Below are 16,872 nucleotides of genomic sequence, written 5' to 3'. Positions count from 1 at the left end.
TTCTGATAATGGCTGTGGCAGGGTTGTAACAGTGCATTGGTATTTTTGTATAACTTGAAGGGTATCGATTTTTGGTGGTGGCCAAGAGGCTTTGACTCAAGAGGCTACTATCAGTTGCTTGTTTGTGGAAAAATTCTGATGTGAGAGTCGTGAAAGTGATAAATGACTTTTTGGCTTCCAGATCTTGCTACCAACAGTGAAGGCAAGATAACCTAAAGCTAATGCTCACTTTCAGAGGAGTTTTTAATTACAAATTTAAAACTACTTTGCTAACCCTACTACTAAGAGTAAATTAAACAGAATCTGTTTCTTAAAAATGGATTAAAAGTACGTAATTGCTGGTAACTTCTTTACAGAGTTCAAGCTTGACAAGCAAATACTTGTGGCTACTTTCTAGATGCCCTGTTCTTACAATGATTTGAAAGACCACCAAGTCTGGGCTGCTGTATGGGAGTGTCTGTCACATAAGCAAGCACTCCCAGCCCATTCTGAACCAGAGAACTGGCAGAGATGCTCATCTTGTATTATTTTCTCTAAGAAAATCTTGATTTAATATATGGTATAGCCTGAATATTTAAAGACTGAAATCTGCTCTGTATTTCATCGTATTGCATCTGGTCAACTGTGCATGCTAGAAACCTATAATGAAGCAAAATCTAAAATGTACACCTTAGCCTGGAAAGAATACCCCACTTAGCCTACTCTCACCTTCCCAGCCCGTGAAGGATACAGAAGATTCGCAAAAGCTCATGTTGTGGTAATCTACATTAGTTCTCTCACACTGACTGTGGGCTCAATTAGGACAGGTACCAGAGAATTAGGAATATGCTGGAGAACATATGCAGGCGAGAATCTTGTATCACAGTTTGTATGGTCTGTCAGGTGTAAAACATCTTGGGTAAACTTAAAAACCATCTCCCTGCAGGAAGTGAGTGCTGCTTCCCCCCTTACACGCTTCAAATGAGCACACGTCCGGCAGCAGAAACAGTAAAACCAAGAGAGCAGCCATCATCCCAGTATTTGAAGCTGCCCGGAGCACAAACAAGTATCAGTGGTTCTACAGAACATGCCACAAAATAATGTGTTAAAGTTTTCTTGAGAGTTTTTTGTGTTTGTTTTTCCTCTACCGGGAGTGACATAATTAAATTACAAGTGAGTACCGGAAGAGTTTATTTTAGACTTTTATAGGCTAAACTATTTTGTAGCTAAAGAGGAAACAAAACTAAGGCTTGAATAAGAAAAAGCTTTTCTTTTATAATAATAATATAATTAGTAGACATTATATATCTTCAGATGATTTAGTTTTTGCCCCAGAGATCAGTTCCATTGGTTATATAATGGTAATCTGTAGCTTTTTTTCTTTCTAAGTGAAAGTACTATACTTGGATATTTATAAAAAACCCAATTACCTAATGTGAGAACTGGTCAATGTAAGGGGCAAAGGTGTGCAAAAATGAAAGTGGGAAAATAACCTATGGGATATGGTGAGGTGGACAGACTGTGATTAAATTCCAGCTGCTTTCAACAAGTTACTGCTTGTCAGCTGTGCAGCAGTGATTGACCATATGCATGTATTAAGTCCACCCTTATTGGAAGGCAGAACATGTTAATCTGGACTTCATAGAATGGGCTGGTGCCCTTAATCTAAATTAGGTGAGTGGCAGAATTGACATAGTTGCAGTACTGCCTGTGCAATGCCTATAGAGAAATAGAGGCATAGGAGACAGATGGTGTGTTAGGGTTTGTCTTGACAGGCAGCAGAAGAACAGAAAGTAAAATTCATCTTTCCTCAGCTGTTCTGTTTTCAGCTTCAGATATTGTAAAAGTGAGCAAGACTGACTTTAAAGTCAGTTAATGCTTTCACAATTAAGTCCAAGAATCCACAAGTGCATCTCCCAGAGAGGTCGTTCAGAACCATGGAGCTTTCCCCCCTCTGGTTATTTAGGGTAGCTAATAGCGAAGCATCAAAAAAAAAACCCCAAACCACAAAGAACCACCCCCCCAAAAAAAAAAAAACCCAACCAAAAAACACAAACAAAACCCCAAAAACCCACCAAAACGCAACAAACCCAAAACACACGAAAAACCCCACCTGTGCTAGGATGGAAAGGTAAATGTGGCATAATGTGTGAAGTTGCTTCAATATACAGTGAAGGCCCAGATTTTTTTTTCTCTTACACTGTTCTAGCTCCATGGATTTGCTCTGAAGTGAATTAGAGTGAGGTCTGGCTCTGAGCCTTTTTAAAATTTACCAGAAATTCAGGAGTTTTTTACTAAGATTTCATTCTGGGTTGAGGAGAGGGCTAGTTTCTTTTGCTTTGTTTTATCTTAACGCTTTCTGTTTAAATAATTGTCACCATTATAAAGTGACCAACAGTGATGTCAAAAAGATGAGGATGAGACTGCAGCTGGGCTAATGCCCAGCAGCCCTGTGGTCACGGTCCCTCACTGGAGCCCTATGTTCAGTCTGGCTGGGTGGAGCTCATGCCTCGCTTCTCTGGCTTTGAAGTTGCATTGCTGTTATGAAATTGTACTGTTCTGGGGTGTGTATGTGCCTGTTTAAGGAGGGGAAGGGATCCTACAAGCGCATGAGCATACATAAAAAGGTGTATTGTAGTTTAGTCTGTCCAGATGCCCACCTGCAGAGGAGAGAGCTTAGGAACAAAATTAAAAGACTGAAATTCTGCTAGACTCTGAAATAAGTGTAATGGAAGGATTTAAATGGAGAGGGCAGCTGTTATAGCCCCCAGTTGTACATATTTTATCCTAAGGCACCATTTGGTTTAATAAAATGTAGATCTAAGGCTGTCCTTAACCTATCAGTTTCTTAAGACTTAATTATAAAGGTTATACTTTCAAAGGACAAAAGCATTATTCATTGTCTGTTCATGTCTTCCAGGTTTATCTTGCAGATTATGGACTTTCCTACAGATATTGTCCCAATGGGAACCACAAACACTATCAGGAAAATCCTAGGAAGGCCCATAATGGGACAATAGAGTTTACCAGTATAGATGCCCACAAGGGAGTAGGTAGGTTTCTTTTTTTTTATTTCAGTCGAGTGATTGCAGAATGAGTAATCAGGCTGTGTGAGCTGATGTATACAATAGAAGTAGTCTTGGGGATTGCTCAGGGTTGCTCAGACCCTTGTGTGGTGACCTTTTCTTGTATCTGAGAGTGCTTCTCCAGGGCTGGAGTGGGGGAGGGGGGACAGCCTGCTTAAAACTGAAAGGCTGCTACTGGAAGGTGAACCAAGACACTCTAGGAAGAGCTTGCCAGTAAACTGAATTGGTTCATGTTGGGAGCACTGGTTTGCGTTCTGTGGAGGCAAGGCAGTATTTGCTAATGTTGCCTTGTCAAGAAAAAATGCTTGGAGTATGCAATGTCCTTTAGAGAGAGCTGTGTCTGAGTGTCACCATCTATGTTATGAGAGGCTATTACAAGATGACATTCCTTGTGCAAGGAGGAAAACCTGTTTCAAAGTCAGAATGTGTTAACTTTCTGAAATCTTTTTCCAGTAGCCTTTCATATATCTTACTTATTTAAACTCACTTTGATGGTATTGGAAACGCATTTGCAGGTAAATTACATACATAGGCCTTTTATTGGATATTGATTGTACTGCCTTGCATTCCAAGGCAGACTTAATTCAACAATTCCCTAATTAGTTAAAGTCATAACCTATGTCTTGTATTCATTTACCATTAATTAAACCTTAGCTGTTTATTACACTGCAGTCCAAATCCAATAGTAGACCCACAGAGCCATGGAAAAGAGAATGGGAGGTCAATATTGAAAATATATGGTGCGAAGTCCCACTGATGGCTGTATTGTTCACAATCAATATGGTCAATGCAACGCAACTTTCTTAGTTGCTATGTCAGCAAGACAAAAAGTCAATTCTAATGTTATGCTAGTGAAAAAATGGTCATTATTGAAAAACTTTGACTCTTGCTGCAAAACAGTTTTTTGTTAACTTTTCTTTCCCCTCTTCCCCTCCTCCCTCACCCCCAAGATCTCTTAAAACAAAAGGAATGGTTGTCCTACTGCCAGCTTTGCTAGGATCATAGTCTCACAAGTGATAACAGTAGAGATTTGTGCTTGTTAATAGCTGCTGAACTGTTACCTTAAACTAATACTTTCTAATGAGTTTTAGTTGGCACAAACAACTGTGTATTATTGCTTTTTCTATTAAAAGGACCATTGACCATGTAATGTAGAGGGTCTTGATAATTTGCCGATGCTGTTAAAACCTGCAATCGTTTAACTCTGGTCATTAGGAAAAACGAAATAAGACTGTCAAGTATTCGCTGTTAAGACAATTGCACAATTTCACCTTCTGAAAAATACTTTGTGATGGAGAGGGCATCTGTTTCAGACTCTTCCAACCTTCCCAAGCATACAGTGAGTTTTCTGGAGCTCTGGCTGGCTTTTTTTTTCCTGGTAGCGTGAACAGTGTGGCCGTGTACTAGTATTTGATGTGGACACTGAGGAACAGGTCTTTGGGATTTGGCAGTTGGGTAGCTGTAGCAGTTAGCTTGCCTAGTGGAGAGGTGTCTGTTAATGGATATTTGATTGCAGGACAGATAATGCCTTTTGTTTGAAAGAGAAATGTTACAGACTTGGGTGGCAAAAGGTGTGCATATGCATATACATTAAGTTAAGTTGTTTTCTAGCACAGTCTGTGGGTTAGAATACCCTTCTCAAGCCATGGTGGAAGTGGTGAAAAGCAGGACTCTAGAAACCCAAATATTCAGAAAGGGAGCCTGAGCAAGCTTATCCCATCTTTAATAGCTGCAGATAGAAAATCTGAAGATATATCTGATGCTTCTGTTGGAAAATCCTGCAGAACATGATGTGGTATCTGGTATGTTGCAGAGAATCAAAACTATTCATGTTGAATGCCTCAGCTCTGCCCGTGTAGCAGCCTGACTCCATTAAGGTCGAATTACCGGTTTCCATTTGCAGCACGTCTCTCATAGTGTCAGGGAAAATGTGCATCTGCAATGACTTCTGTTGGAGATTGCACAGGCCCAGGTGGCGAATGCAACGACTGTTTTCCCTTATTTCTTGTTGTGAGGTTTAGAGTTGTGGAGATGTTACGGTATACTGAAAGATTTTCAACACCTAGAGCAAAGGGCTCTATGGCACAATGCCAAGTTGTGATTAAGACTCAAAGCAATCTCACGTACCAGGGGAGGTGGGATGCTCTGAAAAGCATTTCAGGACTGCTTCACTGTTGCCAAACTGAAGCTGCATAGACAGCCTTTGTTTTGATGTTACGCTGTTTTTCAGAGTGGAGTACTTTTTTATTTCAATGCTCTTGTAATACAGTTCTAATTTTTAAATGTTATTTTCTATAAATGAGATCCATTCCAGAGGGCATTTCTTGAATGTATGTAGCAATATAAATATCTCAAAACTTGAAACCCCTGAATGGTAACACTCTCTGTATTGTGCTAAACAAATGAGAATGTTTTGATTTGCTCAGAAAGTAGCTACCAGACATTTGAGGTACCTGCTGAAACTTAAAACAAAATTATGAATTTATTGCTTCCAAAAGTGCCTGTTGGCAATGCTTGAAGTCAATCAAATATAACCACTTACCACTTAAATCATCACTAGTGGTTGCCTAGTTGAATCAAGAGTTTAACCCATCTGCATCCCTGTTTATTCCCCAAGCTCTCCATGGAGTTCATCAGCTGTAGAGGTTATGCTGTACACTGAGATCAAGAAAGTTTTCTGCCTGCATGGTAATGCTTTTGGATTGTAGTATTAGTCCTTATTATTCTGACAGCCTCTGGTAAATGCTGAGTCAGATGTGCTGTTCCTGTTGTGGCTGATGGTGAATTGTGGCCATCAAATACGTTGCTTTAGTGCATGCTCTTGTAAACTGATGGTGCTGATGGGGCTTTGACTTTGTGCTGGAACTGAAAAGGAATTTCCCCCGTGCTGAGCAAGGCTGGGGGCAGCTGTCCTGCCTCATGTCTTTTCATGCTATTTTTGTCCTCAGTTTTGCAAGGCACGCCTCTGCTCTGCCCAGTGTGTGTGACCCCGCAGGCTCTCTCTTCTGTGCCACAGTGCTGTTTGGGGGCTTCTGGACTTGTTGACTGTTAGCAAATATACATCACAACCTCAGACCTAGAGTTCACTGTGAACCAAGGCAGGGCCCAAGTTGGATCTGGCCCACATCATAAGCATTCTTGTACTTGATGTCTGCATCTCCATAACCACTGTGTGGGTTTTTTTTTTTAATTTAAAACATTTTGATGCAAATACCATGTGGCACAACTGCATAGGTTAGCATAGTATTTGAGTGTATTCATGGTATTCATTTTTAAAGACCATACTGTATAAACAGTATTACATTTTTGTTTGTTGATTGATAATTAAAGAGAATTATATCTGCACTGATTGTTCATTTTAAAATTTGTTACATAGAGTTAAAAAGTAATATTTGGATCAATGCCTCCTATGGATTTTTGTAGATTTTTCTACTCACCGAGGCATGCAGTCAATATCTAATTTCTCTGGAGATATACTGTGCTTAACATATTGAGGTTTTTTTAAATACTCTAGTCCTGTGCACTGAGTGCGTAAGACTAGTTTAAATTTGCTATCATCGATGAACATAAGAGTATGAACTGTCTATGCTGAATTCCCTCCAGCATATATTTGTGTTTGCCATAGATTTAAAGATGACTCCCCTCTTCCTTTTGATGTTTTGCCATCTTGCACTGGGTAGAGGAGCTACTGAAATCCTGCAGAATTTAAAGACAGGTAGAATGTCTAGTGATGTTTGCCTCAATTCATCCCACTTTTGTAGCTGGTCTGAGATGGTTTCATCGAGCAGAAGTGTTTATTTTAATCTCCTGTGTTGGGCAAGGCAGTTGCAGCTGCTTGATGCCATATTTTAGTCAGTTCTTTGTGCCACTCACATGGGTTGTTGCAACATGCACTATTGAGGCTTGTATGCTGTGTTAGTACAGGCTAATGCAGGCAGTGGGCTGACTGTAGGGAAAGCTCTGCAATTCTTATTCTTCTTTTCCCCACCGGTCTGACAGAACTGTTGCTGCTTGATATTAAAACCACAGCTCAGTTCTGGTCTATTTTTCCTTTTCTTTTACATGAAGGAGTTGACTAGAATATACACAGGGTTTGTTCTGTGAGGAAGGATGTGCAAGAATATAAACACCTATGCTTGGAAACAACTCTTTTCTGATCTGTCATGGCTTCCAGAGAACAGCGCTCTAGATGGCTCTGGATCAAGAGGTTTATTTGGCATCTGTCCATGTGTAGTTAGGATTCAGAGGGAGCCTGCTGGATCCTTTTTTGTCAGTCAAATGAAGTACTGATTTGCTGCAGTTTGATATGTGTTTCCCAAAGACTGTGTGCAGGAAAAGCTGTAAATCCTAATGATAAGAAGGAAAATACAACTGGTCTGGCAAAAAATGGGTGGAACCATTGCAGTGTGAAATAAATAAAAAGATGTTTTAGTTTCTGAGCGTTGGATTAGGAATGTGTGCCTGGCAGAAGAGGGAGAAGGAGGTTGCTGTAAGTTAAAGAAGAGTTCAGTTTAGCAAGGAAATAGTTGAATAGGTTCCTATAACCACCTCTATAGGCTTGTTCTGTTCTGCCAGAATGTCCAGAAACAACAGAAATAAAATGAACATTACAACTTTCTAGCGCAACTAATGAGTGACTGGGAACTGGCTATTTAATTTTTGTTCCCATTCTCTACCCCAGGAATTAAAAAAGTTTGTGAATTTCGGAGCTGCTTGTCAGGCCCTTAACCTTCATGATTGTTTTCTGCCGCACAGATGTGACAGAAGAGTAAAATTTCCTGTCTCCACTCTCCTGTCACACGTTCTTCTTACTGCAAGCTTGAAACCTTATGCTGCCAACCAGGTACCTGCACTTCTTGTCACCACCATTTTACCTCTGACCTAGATCTCATGGTGAAGTTCCCTTTCGTATTCCAGCCTTCCCACTACAAAAACTTCTCCCCATCAAATCAGGACTCCATCCCCCTTCCTTTCAGCACGTCTGATTCTACCAGCCCCAATGATCATTCACTCTGTGTTCAGAGGAGAATCCTGCTGGCTGCAGAGTTCTGTTGTTGATACAGCAAATGTGAAAATGAGGAGGTTCTGCAGTTAGATCCTGCTGGTCAGTGTATAGGTGTAACTGCTTATTTGGAGATTGCTGTGCAATTATCTGCACATCAGACTGTTATGATTGTCCAGGGCAGCTCTGCTATTTTGAAGAGGTTTGAGGACCACAGTTTGTGAACCTTCTGGCCTGCAGGACTTGCTAGCTCAGTGTGCTCATGAGTGTGGCCATAGCAGGACAGCAGCAGCAGTATTGTTGCTCTTTTGTGGTTCTTAAGGTGAAGTTACTGAATTACGGTACTGGGCCTGCATCCCATGACTGATGGGACGGTGCTTGATGTGTGAGATGGTTCCCAGGTTTCGTGCTGCTTTCTTTTGCAAGGTCATGAGGCCAGTGGTGTTAGTACGGCACCTTCCAAGGCAAGGTCAGCACTGGGGACTCACAGTTGTATCCTTCCTGCGGGAACTCCTGCCACCTCTGCAGCATGTTTTGTGCCAATCAGCCATGTCACCAGTTGAGTGTGTAGCTGTAGAATCAGAGTTTACCAGCTGACACAGAAGTCGCTCATTGCCATGTCCCAGACTGAGTTCTTTGGAGGAGTTGCAGTTCAGTTGTGATGACACAGCTGACCAGTGTGGTGACACTGGATTTTTCCTTCCAACATTCCATAGTGGCCATTATTGTCAATGAGTACTTCAGCAATGTGCCAAGCTAACAGTGCAGAACTCTATGTGAAGGGAGGAGAGATTGTTCCTGGCTCCTGCTGGCCCTGCCTGAGACTTGGTAACTCTGTACAGGGTGGCAAGCATTAGAATGTATCCTGAAGTTAACTGTTTATCTACCCTTTTCCAGCTAATTCAGTTACTACCCTGCTGCAGTGAACTTCTCAGGCTGACTAGTACCTTGGGAAAGTGATGCTTCGTTATTAGCCTGGTTATTGTCAGTGTGGGAGAGGGATTTCGACCTACCACACTGTAACATTTGGTCTTTTCCTTTTTCCTGTCCCTAATACAAACACTGATTTTTCACAAGTCTTGTATTTGTCTTGCTTTTATCATCTCAACCTTGAGTTAAGAAACGGTATCACTTTTAGCCCATTTATTAAAACATTGTGATGATACGTTTTTAACATAATTCTGTGCCTCCATGGTCATGTTAACACTCCTTTTCTTTATGTGCTTTAGGATTAATGCCTCTGCTCTTAATTCTCCTTGTGAATTAACATGAATTCATATGCTCTAATGCCAGGGAGAACTGGAGGTACTACTGCATGTAGATGCAATATGAACAACTAACACAATCCTTTTTACAAAAAGCTTCCAAGCTAAAGAAACACTAATGGTGAAATTATAAGGTAATAGTGCTAATGAAAAATTATAGAAGAACATTTAATCTGTCAGTCATTAGCCTCCTAGATCTTTACAACATGCTGGAGAAAGTTAATTTACTAAGGGCTGTAGAGGAAAGCTCCCATTTTTATATGATTTTTTTCAGATGAGTTCTTGGGAGCAGTGTAGTTTTGAGAGCATCATGCAGCCAGTGTGATATCATTTATGATCTATTTTGAAATAGTAATTTAAATACAAATTAGGGCTCAGGTAGCTGCCACATCCAGTACACAGAAATACATAAGATGTGACTTTCCCAGGGTAAATTGCTTTGGTTTTGTTACTTTTAGTTACCAGTGACCACTGCATCTGTTTGTTGAGTATATGTTTGTATATAAAACTTGTTATGGCCTGAATCTGATTTCACTGACATGGCTGCTAATTCCTTAGCTTCAATGTGAGTTCTCAATTTATTTTGGCAGGTTTAAAGACAGAATCAGGCTTTACATTTTCAGTTAAACAATTAAACTACAAAAAATACGGGAACATGTTAGCAATTATTTTATTCCTCAATTAAATAGTATTTCATAAGAGACTAAAATAATAATAATAAATTCTAGTTAACAGAAAAGTAGAAATCAAGTATCTATTCAAAAAGAAAGAGAAAAACCCAACAAGTTTTTAGTCTACAGAGAAGTAAGATAATTTAAATACTATTTTAAATATATGCTCTTGTAGCAGCTACAAGTTACCAAGCATAATTGTTTTATTTTTGTATGGCTGTCACATTTAAAGTGAAGCCAGACTGACTTCTCTCATTTGGTATTTATCAAGAATTCTTGTAATCTCCAATTGTATTCCAGAGTTATTTTTGCAAGTAAACATGGAGTTGAAATTTATGTGTTAGTGCTTTATTTGGGGTGAAAATCTAATAATTCCATTGTTCTTAAACAATATTAATTCATTAAAGTTTATTTGAATGCCTTTTAAAAAATTTATTATAAAAGGATCTAAATTATTTTTAAAGTTTTTGAAGTTACCATCTCTAATTATGAGCTGACAAAGTAGCAGAGAAAAACGGTAAGCTAGTGTAGTCAAATAATCAAATGTTGACATTTTCATGTGGTTCTATGAAAAACACATGTCAAGGTCTTTATGTAGTTACACTTCAGTGACCTGAGTGATAAATTGATAGGGGAGTTTACCATCTCTCTGTGAAACATTTCCCCTTTTATGTTTTGGTGGACTTACATCTACCTTTTCTTTTTCCTAGCTGACTACTGTGGCTTTAGGGAGGTATCAGTAAAGTCTGTCTTGCACACATCCCCCTATTTGTGATGGCTTTGCCCTAGTGTTAGTCAGGAAATGGCTGGAAGATCTGCACTGAGTGAGAAGGTAATTTAGTCATGGCCAAACTGGTAACTGTGAACTTCACTCTCTGGGGGCTGTTTCATCAGAAAATGAATTATCTTAGGTGAGCTTCTGAAATCTAATTGACTTAACATTATATACAGAATCGTATCAATGAGCCCCTCAGTGGAAAAAAGTGGTCTGTTGGATTTTTTTCTCAAAAGGTTGCTTTCTGCAGCCCATTGTACACAAGCATATGCCAGAATAGCACTGTGTGAAAATTAGAGGATCTGCAATCAAAACTGTTGGTTTATCTGGTTCTAATATGGAATTGCCATAGTGGCAAAAGAAATTGTGAACACATGTATGAATGGAATTGCTCCACAGTCAGCTGGAGATTTATGGCTGAAGAAATTGCTACAGAGCAGCAAATGGTAGAGGTGGTGTTTTTGTTTTAATAAGAGCCAAGCCTTGCATTAGGATGTTTCTGAATCCAGTGCAGAATATAAACAACACCCAAGGGATAGCATAACATTCTGTTAGTTTGAAGGGCCTCTAATATTCCCATAGTCTAATAGCAGTTAAAATAGAGAACACATAAGAACTAATCTACTTTTACAATAATATGTGTTTGGTAAAAAGAACTAGTTATGATGTGTTGGTACCATAGCTTTTAGCAGATAACTTTTTAAATTAAAGGAAAAGTTTGCTGAGTGACTTTTTGGAATTTATTTAATGAAGTCCCATAAAATATGATATCTGTTTACAGCTGGATTAACAGCACTCTGCTCAACTACTATTCTTTATGCTAGACAGAAAGTACCAAACAGCTCTGAAATCGTCTTTCCTTCCTCCAAAGTCCAAATTCGTTTTGGAAAAGCATAAATTTAACTTCTAATTTGTCTTCCTTTAATCACAACAGTTTCTGGGTTTGCAGATTCCATGTGGCATTGACTTGCAAACTATAGGCTGCAAGTCAAATGTGTACAAAGAAATACTGCAGCAATCCTGCTTGTTCAGTTTTTTCAAGTTTGGTTCCTTCCAAATAGCAGCAGTAGCAACTGTACTAGTAGTGCAAATTCCCCCCCACCTTCTCTTTGTAAAGTCATCTATAGATTAACTTTGGTTAACCTGTTTTTCTGCCTCGATGATGTTTGGTGATGGGATTAATTTTTTATTGAATTACCTACTGTATTTGTGTGCTGTAGTTAATTAATCTGTTTGGGTATGCAGAGGAAGAGTAAGTTATTCCTCAGATACCTTCCTTTTTGGAAATAGTAGTGGTAAAGTTACACAGAAGTTGATGAAGAGCAAGTCTATTTTAGCTTGTGCTACAGCTCTAAACAAACAGCTCCTGGTACTTGTGAGCAGATGACTTTGGTGTGTAAATGCACACTAGATGGCAGTTTTGTCATACCTTGTAAGCCCAAATAGCTCTGCAGGAGAACAGGAAAGGCCATCAGTGTTTAGTCTGCACTCACAAGGTCCCTGCATGACCAGTGTGGACCCCATGGACTTCCTGGAACATGTGTTAGCAATTTAGCAGCAGACATTTATTTCTTTGTTTTACTGCTTGGCTCTTTGAGAAAGTGTTGGTACTCTGTTATGGGCTGTCTGGATCATGTCAGAGGCTATGGGGATCAAGTCCATGTGACAGGCCAAACTGAGGAAGGATGAAGTTGGAAGAGGTGAGGAAACTGACCTTTACTTCAGCAGTAACAAGTCACTGCCTGTCTGTGGACTGTGGCCAAATGTTGGGGTGTTTTAGGTCTAACACAGCTGAATAAACAAAACACTTTGCTCATTTGGCTTTTTCATATTTCATCAACACTAGTTCAGTCAAAGTCTTTTCTATTTTCTAAGAAGAGTTTTTGGTTTGTTTCCCCCCCCCCTCCCGCCCCTCACCCCGGCTCTTCTTTCTCTCCTCTTCCACCCTCCCCATGTTTTAGCTCCATCCAGACGAAGTGACCTTGAAATTCTTGGCTACTGTATGCTGCAATGGTTGTGTGGGAAGCTCCCCTGGGAACAGAACCTGAAGGACCCTGTATCCGTCCAGACTGCGAAAACAAAGTAAAAATAAAACATCACACACATGTACACATGTGCACATGCCTATCACCCTAGTACCCTGCAACATTTTCATCATGTAACAGGTCTGAAAAAGGCAGCTTTGCATGCTGTGGAATAGCATCTTCCAAGAAAGCTAAAACAATTTTCTATAATTAAGAGAGATGTTAGAAGCAGTTAAAAATGTGTACTCTGTGTGCTTGTGCACCTTCCTCTGTGTGTTGTGTGTGTACCACTGTATGGAGTTGATAAATTAATTGCACAGTGCCCAGTCAATTCATCTGTGTATTTTTAAAATAGTATTATTTAAAGAAAACATTTGTGAATTCGTGCAGTCCTTACTGCTCATACAGAAGGTTGTTGTGTGTTTCCAGTAAAATTCACAGGTGCTTAGTCAAGACTGTAGTACAAACATTTCTTGGAAGTTTTTCCACCATGTGCATTCAATTTATTTCACTTGCTGTATGATACAATTTTTCAGATGTTTTTATGTAGGATTTAATATTCTCTAAGCCTATTGCCATTACAAACAATTAAATACTAAAATACTAAGGAACTTGATTAAAATCTTTCCTCTTTCCCAGCATGACTCATTTCGAGCTTACTACAGCAATAGAGTGTGTTAGTGTTTTCTTTCTCTGCTTTTACAGTTGGGACTTGAGAGAGTTAATTGCATGTGGTACCACATAGCCTGCAGAAGGCTATAGAGAAGAGTAGTTACCCATAAACGTAACATCACAATTGGAGAAGACAACAAACTTTTAAGTAGGGCAAGTCACCACAGAGGCACACAATAGGGATAGCTGATCCACAGAAATCAATCTGCAAATTCAGTGTGGCATCGGCTCTCAGCTGAGAAAAAGGTTAACCTGCAGCCTGTGGATAATACAGATTGCATCTGTAAATGTTGACATCGTGTGTTACGTTTAATATTTCTCCTTTAAAAGTTCCGATCATTACACGACCCCCTGCAAGGTAACACGTATACTATTCAATGGGAAATCAATTTAATCAATCAAGCTGCTTCACTAATTCTTCCCGTGTGGTTAACCCTTAGATTGCTTAGTGTTTGCAGCATGTCAAGCAAACGTGCTTTGAGGAAATGAGCAGGAAATGATACAGGTCCCATTTGTCAGAAATACCCTTTTAGTCTAATGAATTGGTTTTGGTGTTGAGTAACTTGCCCAGGTCATTCCCTTTTATCTGAATTTTCAGTGCCTATGCTGTTTTCAAATGCCAGAAATAGACATCTGGATATATGTGCACATTTTGTTGCTTATAAGTTAGTAAGTAGATTGAACATCACAACTAAACCACTTCTGTGCATGCCAGAGCTTTGCTGCAGAGGCTGTGTGATGGTGAGGAAGACAGAGGTTGGCTGGAAGGTGGTATACAGTGGAAAGGCAGGAGCCAGAACAGAACTTTCAGCAGCACTGTTCACCAGTTATCTCATTCTCTCATCTCTTCACTACAAGTTCCTAGTCTTTCCTCCCAGTATCATGGTGGCAGCTAAGCCAAAGCTGGATGTTAAAAATGGATGGATGTTTAAAAAAATGGTGGATTGTGAGCTCCAGTGTTCTTTGCAGTTTCTGGATAGATAAACTACTACTGTGGCCCTGCCCTTCAGTTTATGAAGTGCGTGGGACTTAAATAACCTTAAGTTCCCTCTCCCCTTTTGTCCATGCCATGCCATCACCCAGATGCCCATAAGATATGTGGCAGAAAGAACCTGATGCTGAATGACTAGGAGGCAGACCAGAACTGCTCCTTAAATATTGAAATACAAATATTAAGTTGAAATCAGAACAAACTATTTAGTTTCAAAGGATTTTTCTTTTTCTTTCTACAAAGCTTAAAACATATGCAAAGAAAAACTTAAAGTGCAGTCTTGGTTTTAAGTATGGTCTTGGTAAAATCAGCAGTCTCTAAAGAGTTAACGTAGCTGGCAAAAGCTTTTAGGAGCAGTACTGTGAGTCATTTGCTATCCTGGAGGTCTGCTCCCTTTGGAATTGAGACTTGTAGTCTTCCTAAATCCCAAATGAAGAATCACCTGATCTAAAATGACATTAAATTGTTGCGCTCTCACATCGTTTCAGACTTATGGATGAGCTCCCAGATTCAGTGATGGAATGGGATTCTTCTGGAAGCAGCTCTAGTAAGTGTGCACAATGTACTCAATTAGCCTGTTAATAATCCTGAAGTGTCTTACTCTGGTGGAAACACAAGATAAGTGAAAGTAATGCAAATGTAAGTCTTCAATTTATAATCTTAAATGCAACTACTAAATTTTGCACCTTAAGGCAAATGCTTCCCCATGCCCAAGCCTGTGCAGTATTCCTGAGCTCTGTTCTTAGGGCAGACTATAAAGCACAAGGCATTCTTGGATCAATCCTTGCCATGAAGCATGCATGAGCCAATCTTACAGCAGTCCAACAGAAGAATTCAGCCTGCAGGATCTGTGTATTTAGCTGGTAACACACCAGTTATGTAACACTCGTTTAGTTAGTTAGTCTGTGTATCACGCTCATTAATCTGGGGTGCAATTCAACTGAACTAATATTCTGGCTTCATTGGAACTGGATCAGGCCATTCATCTACAAGTTCATGCTTTAAACATTTTTAGCACAAAGGCTTTGCTGCAGGGGGAAAAGGTGGCTTTCTGGATGCTGTTGGAATCCTGGTCACTGCAGTAAATGATACTTGATGCTTTGCGATATGGGATACTTGGGATATTTATTGCTTTTATTGCAGGAACTCTTTTTTTTCTTTCCTGCATTATCCCGTAAGCAAGTGTTATGGCGATGACACAATCCTTGATGGGTAAATCTTCACCCTCAAATGAATGATTGGTTTGTCATGTTCCTTCCTTCACTGAATCAAGAATCAAGAATCAAGAAGGTTGGAAGAGACCTCAAAGATCATCGAGTCCAACCTGTCACCCTACACCTCATGCCTATCTAGACCATGGCACCAAGTGCCATGTCCAATCTCCTCTTGAACACCTCCAGGGATGGTGACTCCACCACCTCCCTGGGCAGCACATTCCAATGGCCAACCACTCTCTCTCTATGAAGAACTTTCTCCTCACCTCCAGCCTAAACCTCCCCTGGTGCAGCTTGAGACTGTGTCCTCTTGTTCTGGTGCTGGTTGCCTGGGAGAAGAGACCAACCCCCTCCTGGCTACAACCTCCCTTCAGGTAGTTGTAGACAGCAATGAGGTCTCCCCTGAGCCTTCTCTTCTCCAGGCTAAACAGTCCCAGCTCCCTCAGCCTCTCCTCATAGGGCTTGTGCTCAAGGCCTCTCACCAGCCTCGTTGCCCTTCTCTGGACATGCTCCAGCAATTCAACATCTTTCCTAAACTGAGGGGCCCAGAACTGAATACAAATGTACTCAGGGAAGACACCAAACTTTCTTCAGAGGTCAGGATCTAGTTTTTATTTATTCACTTACTTTCATCATGCTTCTGTATTGAATTATTGGAATGCACTGTTCATTACATAACATATATTCATGATGTGTATACATGTTTAATAAACCTTTACTGCAGGTGTTTCAGGAGATGCTAATATCTGGTGTAGTACTCCAATTTTAGGATGTTCTTGGGTCACTTTCAACTGAGAGCAAACTTTGATCTATTTTCCTAGTAGCATTATTTCTGCTCATTTAGTGGTTTTCCTGATTCCAGAACCACTTGATGACAGCAAAATAATGCTGCTCTTTGTCCAAGTGTTAGAAATAAAACAAGTTTGTTTTTTTTTTCAAAATATAGTACCTATGCAGATTAAAATAGTTACTTTTTTTTTTATAATTCTTAAAGGGGTATTTTGAACTATGAAATATAAATACTTTTATTGTACATGGAACTATTTGTCAATAAAGTTTTTTGGTTAATACCTGGATGTCTTTTGGTACTATATGAATTAGTGCATTTTCATAACCAAACATACCACTTGAGGGTTCACTTGTTTATCCAAGTCTTTCTTTTCCTTTTCTCATTCCAAAAAAGATGTTATCGG

General features: G+C 39.8%; 1 protein-coding gene across 1 annotated transcript in view; it reads left to right on the top strand.

The window, feature by feature from the left end:
- The window catches only part of VRK2 (VRK serine/threonine kinase 2), a 43,635-nt gene that overhangs the window by 19,901 nt on the left and 6,862 nt on the right, over nt 1-16,872 (top strand). Inside the window, exons 7-9 of the mRNA XM_054383872.1 lie at nt 2,900-3,032; nt 12,740-12,860; nt 14,954-15,012. Of these exons, the coding sequence (XP_054239847.1) occupies nt 2,900-3,032; nt 12,740-12,860; nt 14,954-15,012 (313 nt within the window). The remainder of the gene's footprint in view (nt 1-2,899; nt 3,033-12,739; nt 12,861-14,953; nt 15,013-16,872) is intronic.

This window comes from Indicator indicator, chromosome 9, assembly GCF_027791375.1.
Source record: "Indicator indicator isolate 239-I01 chromosome 9, UM_Iind_1.1, whole genome shotgun sequence".
NCBI classification, from domain to species: Eukaryota; Metazoa; Chordata; class Aves; order Piciformes; family Indicatoridae; genus Indicator; species Indicator indicator.
The sequence above is the reverse complement of the archived record's forward strand: the minus strand, read 5'-3'. Positions and strand labels throughout refer to the sequence as shown.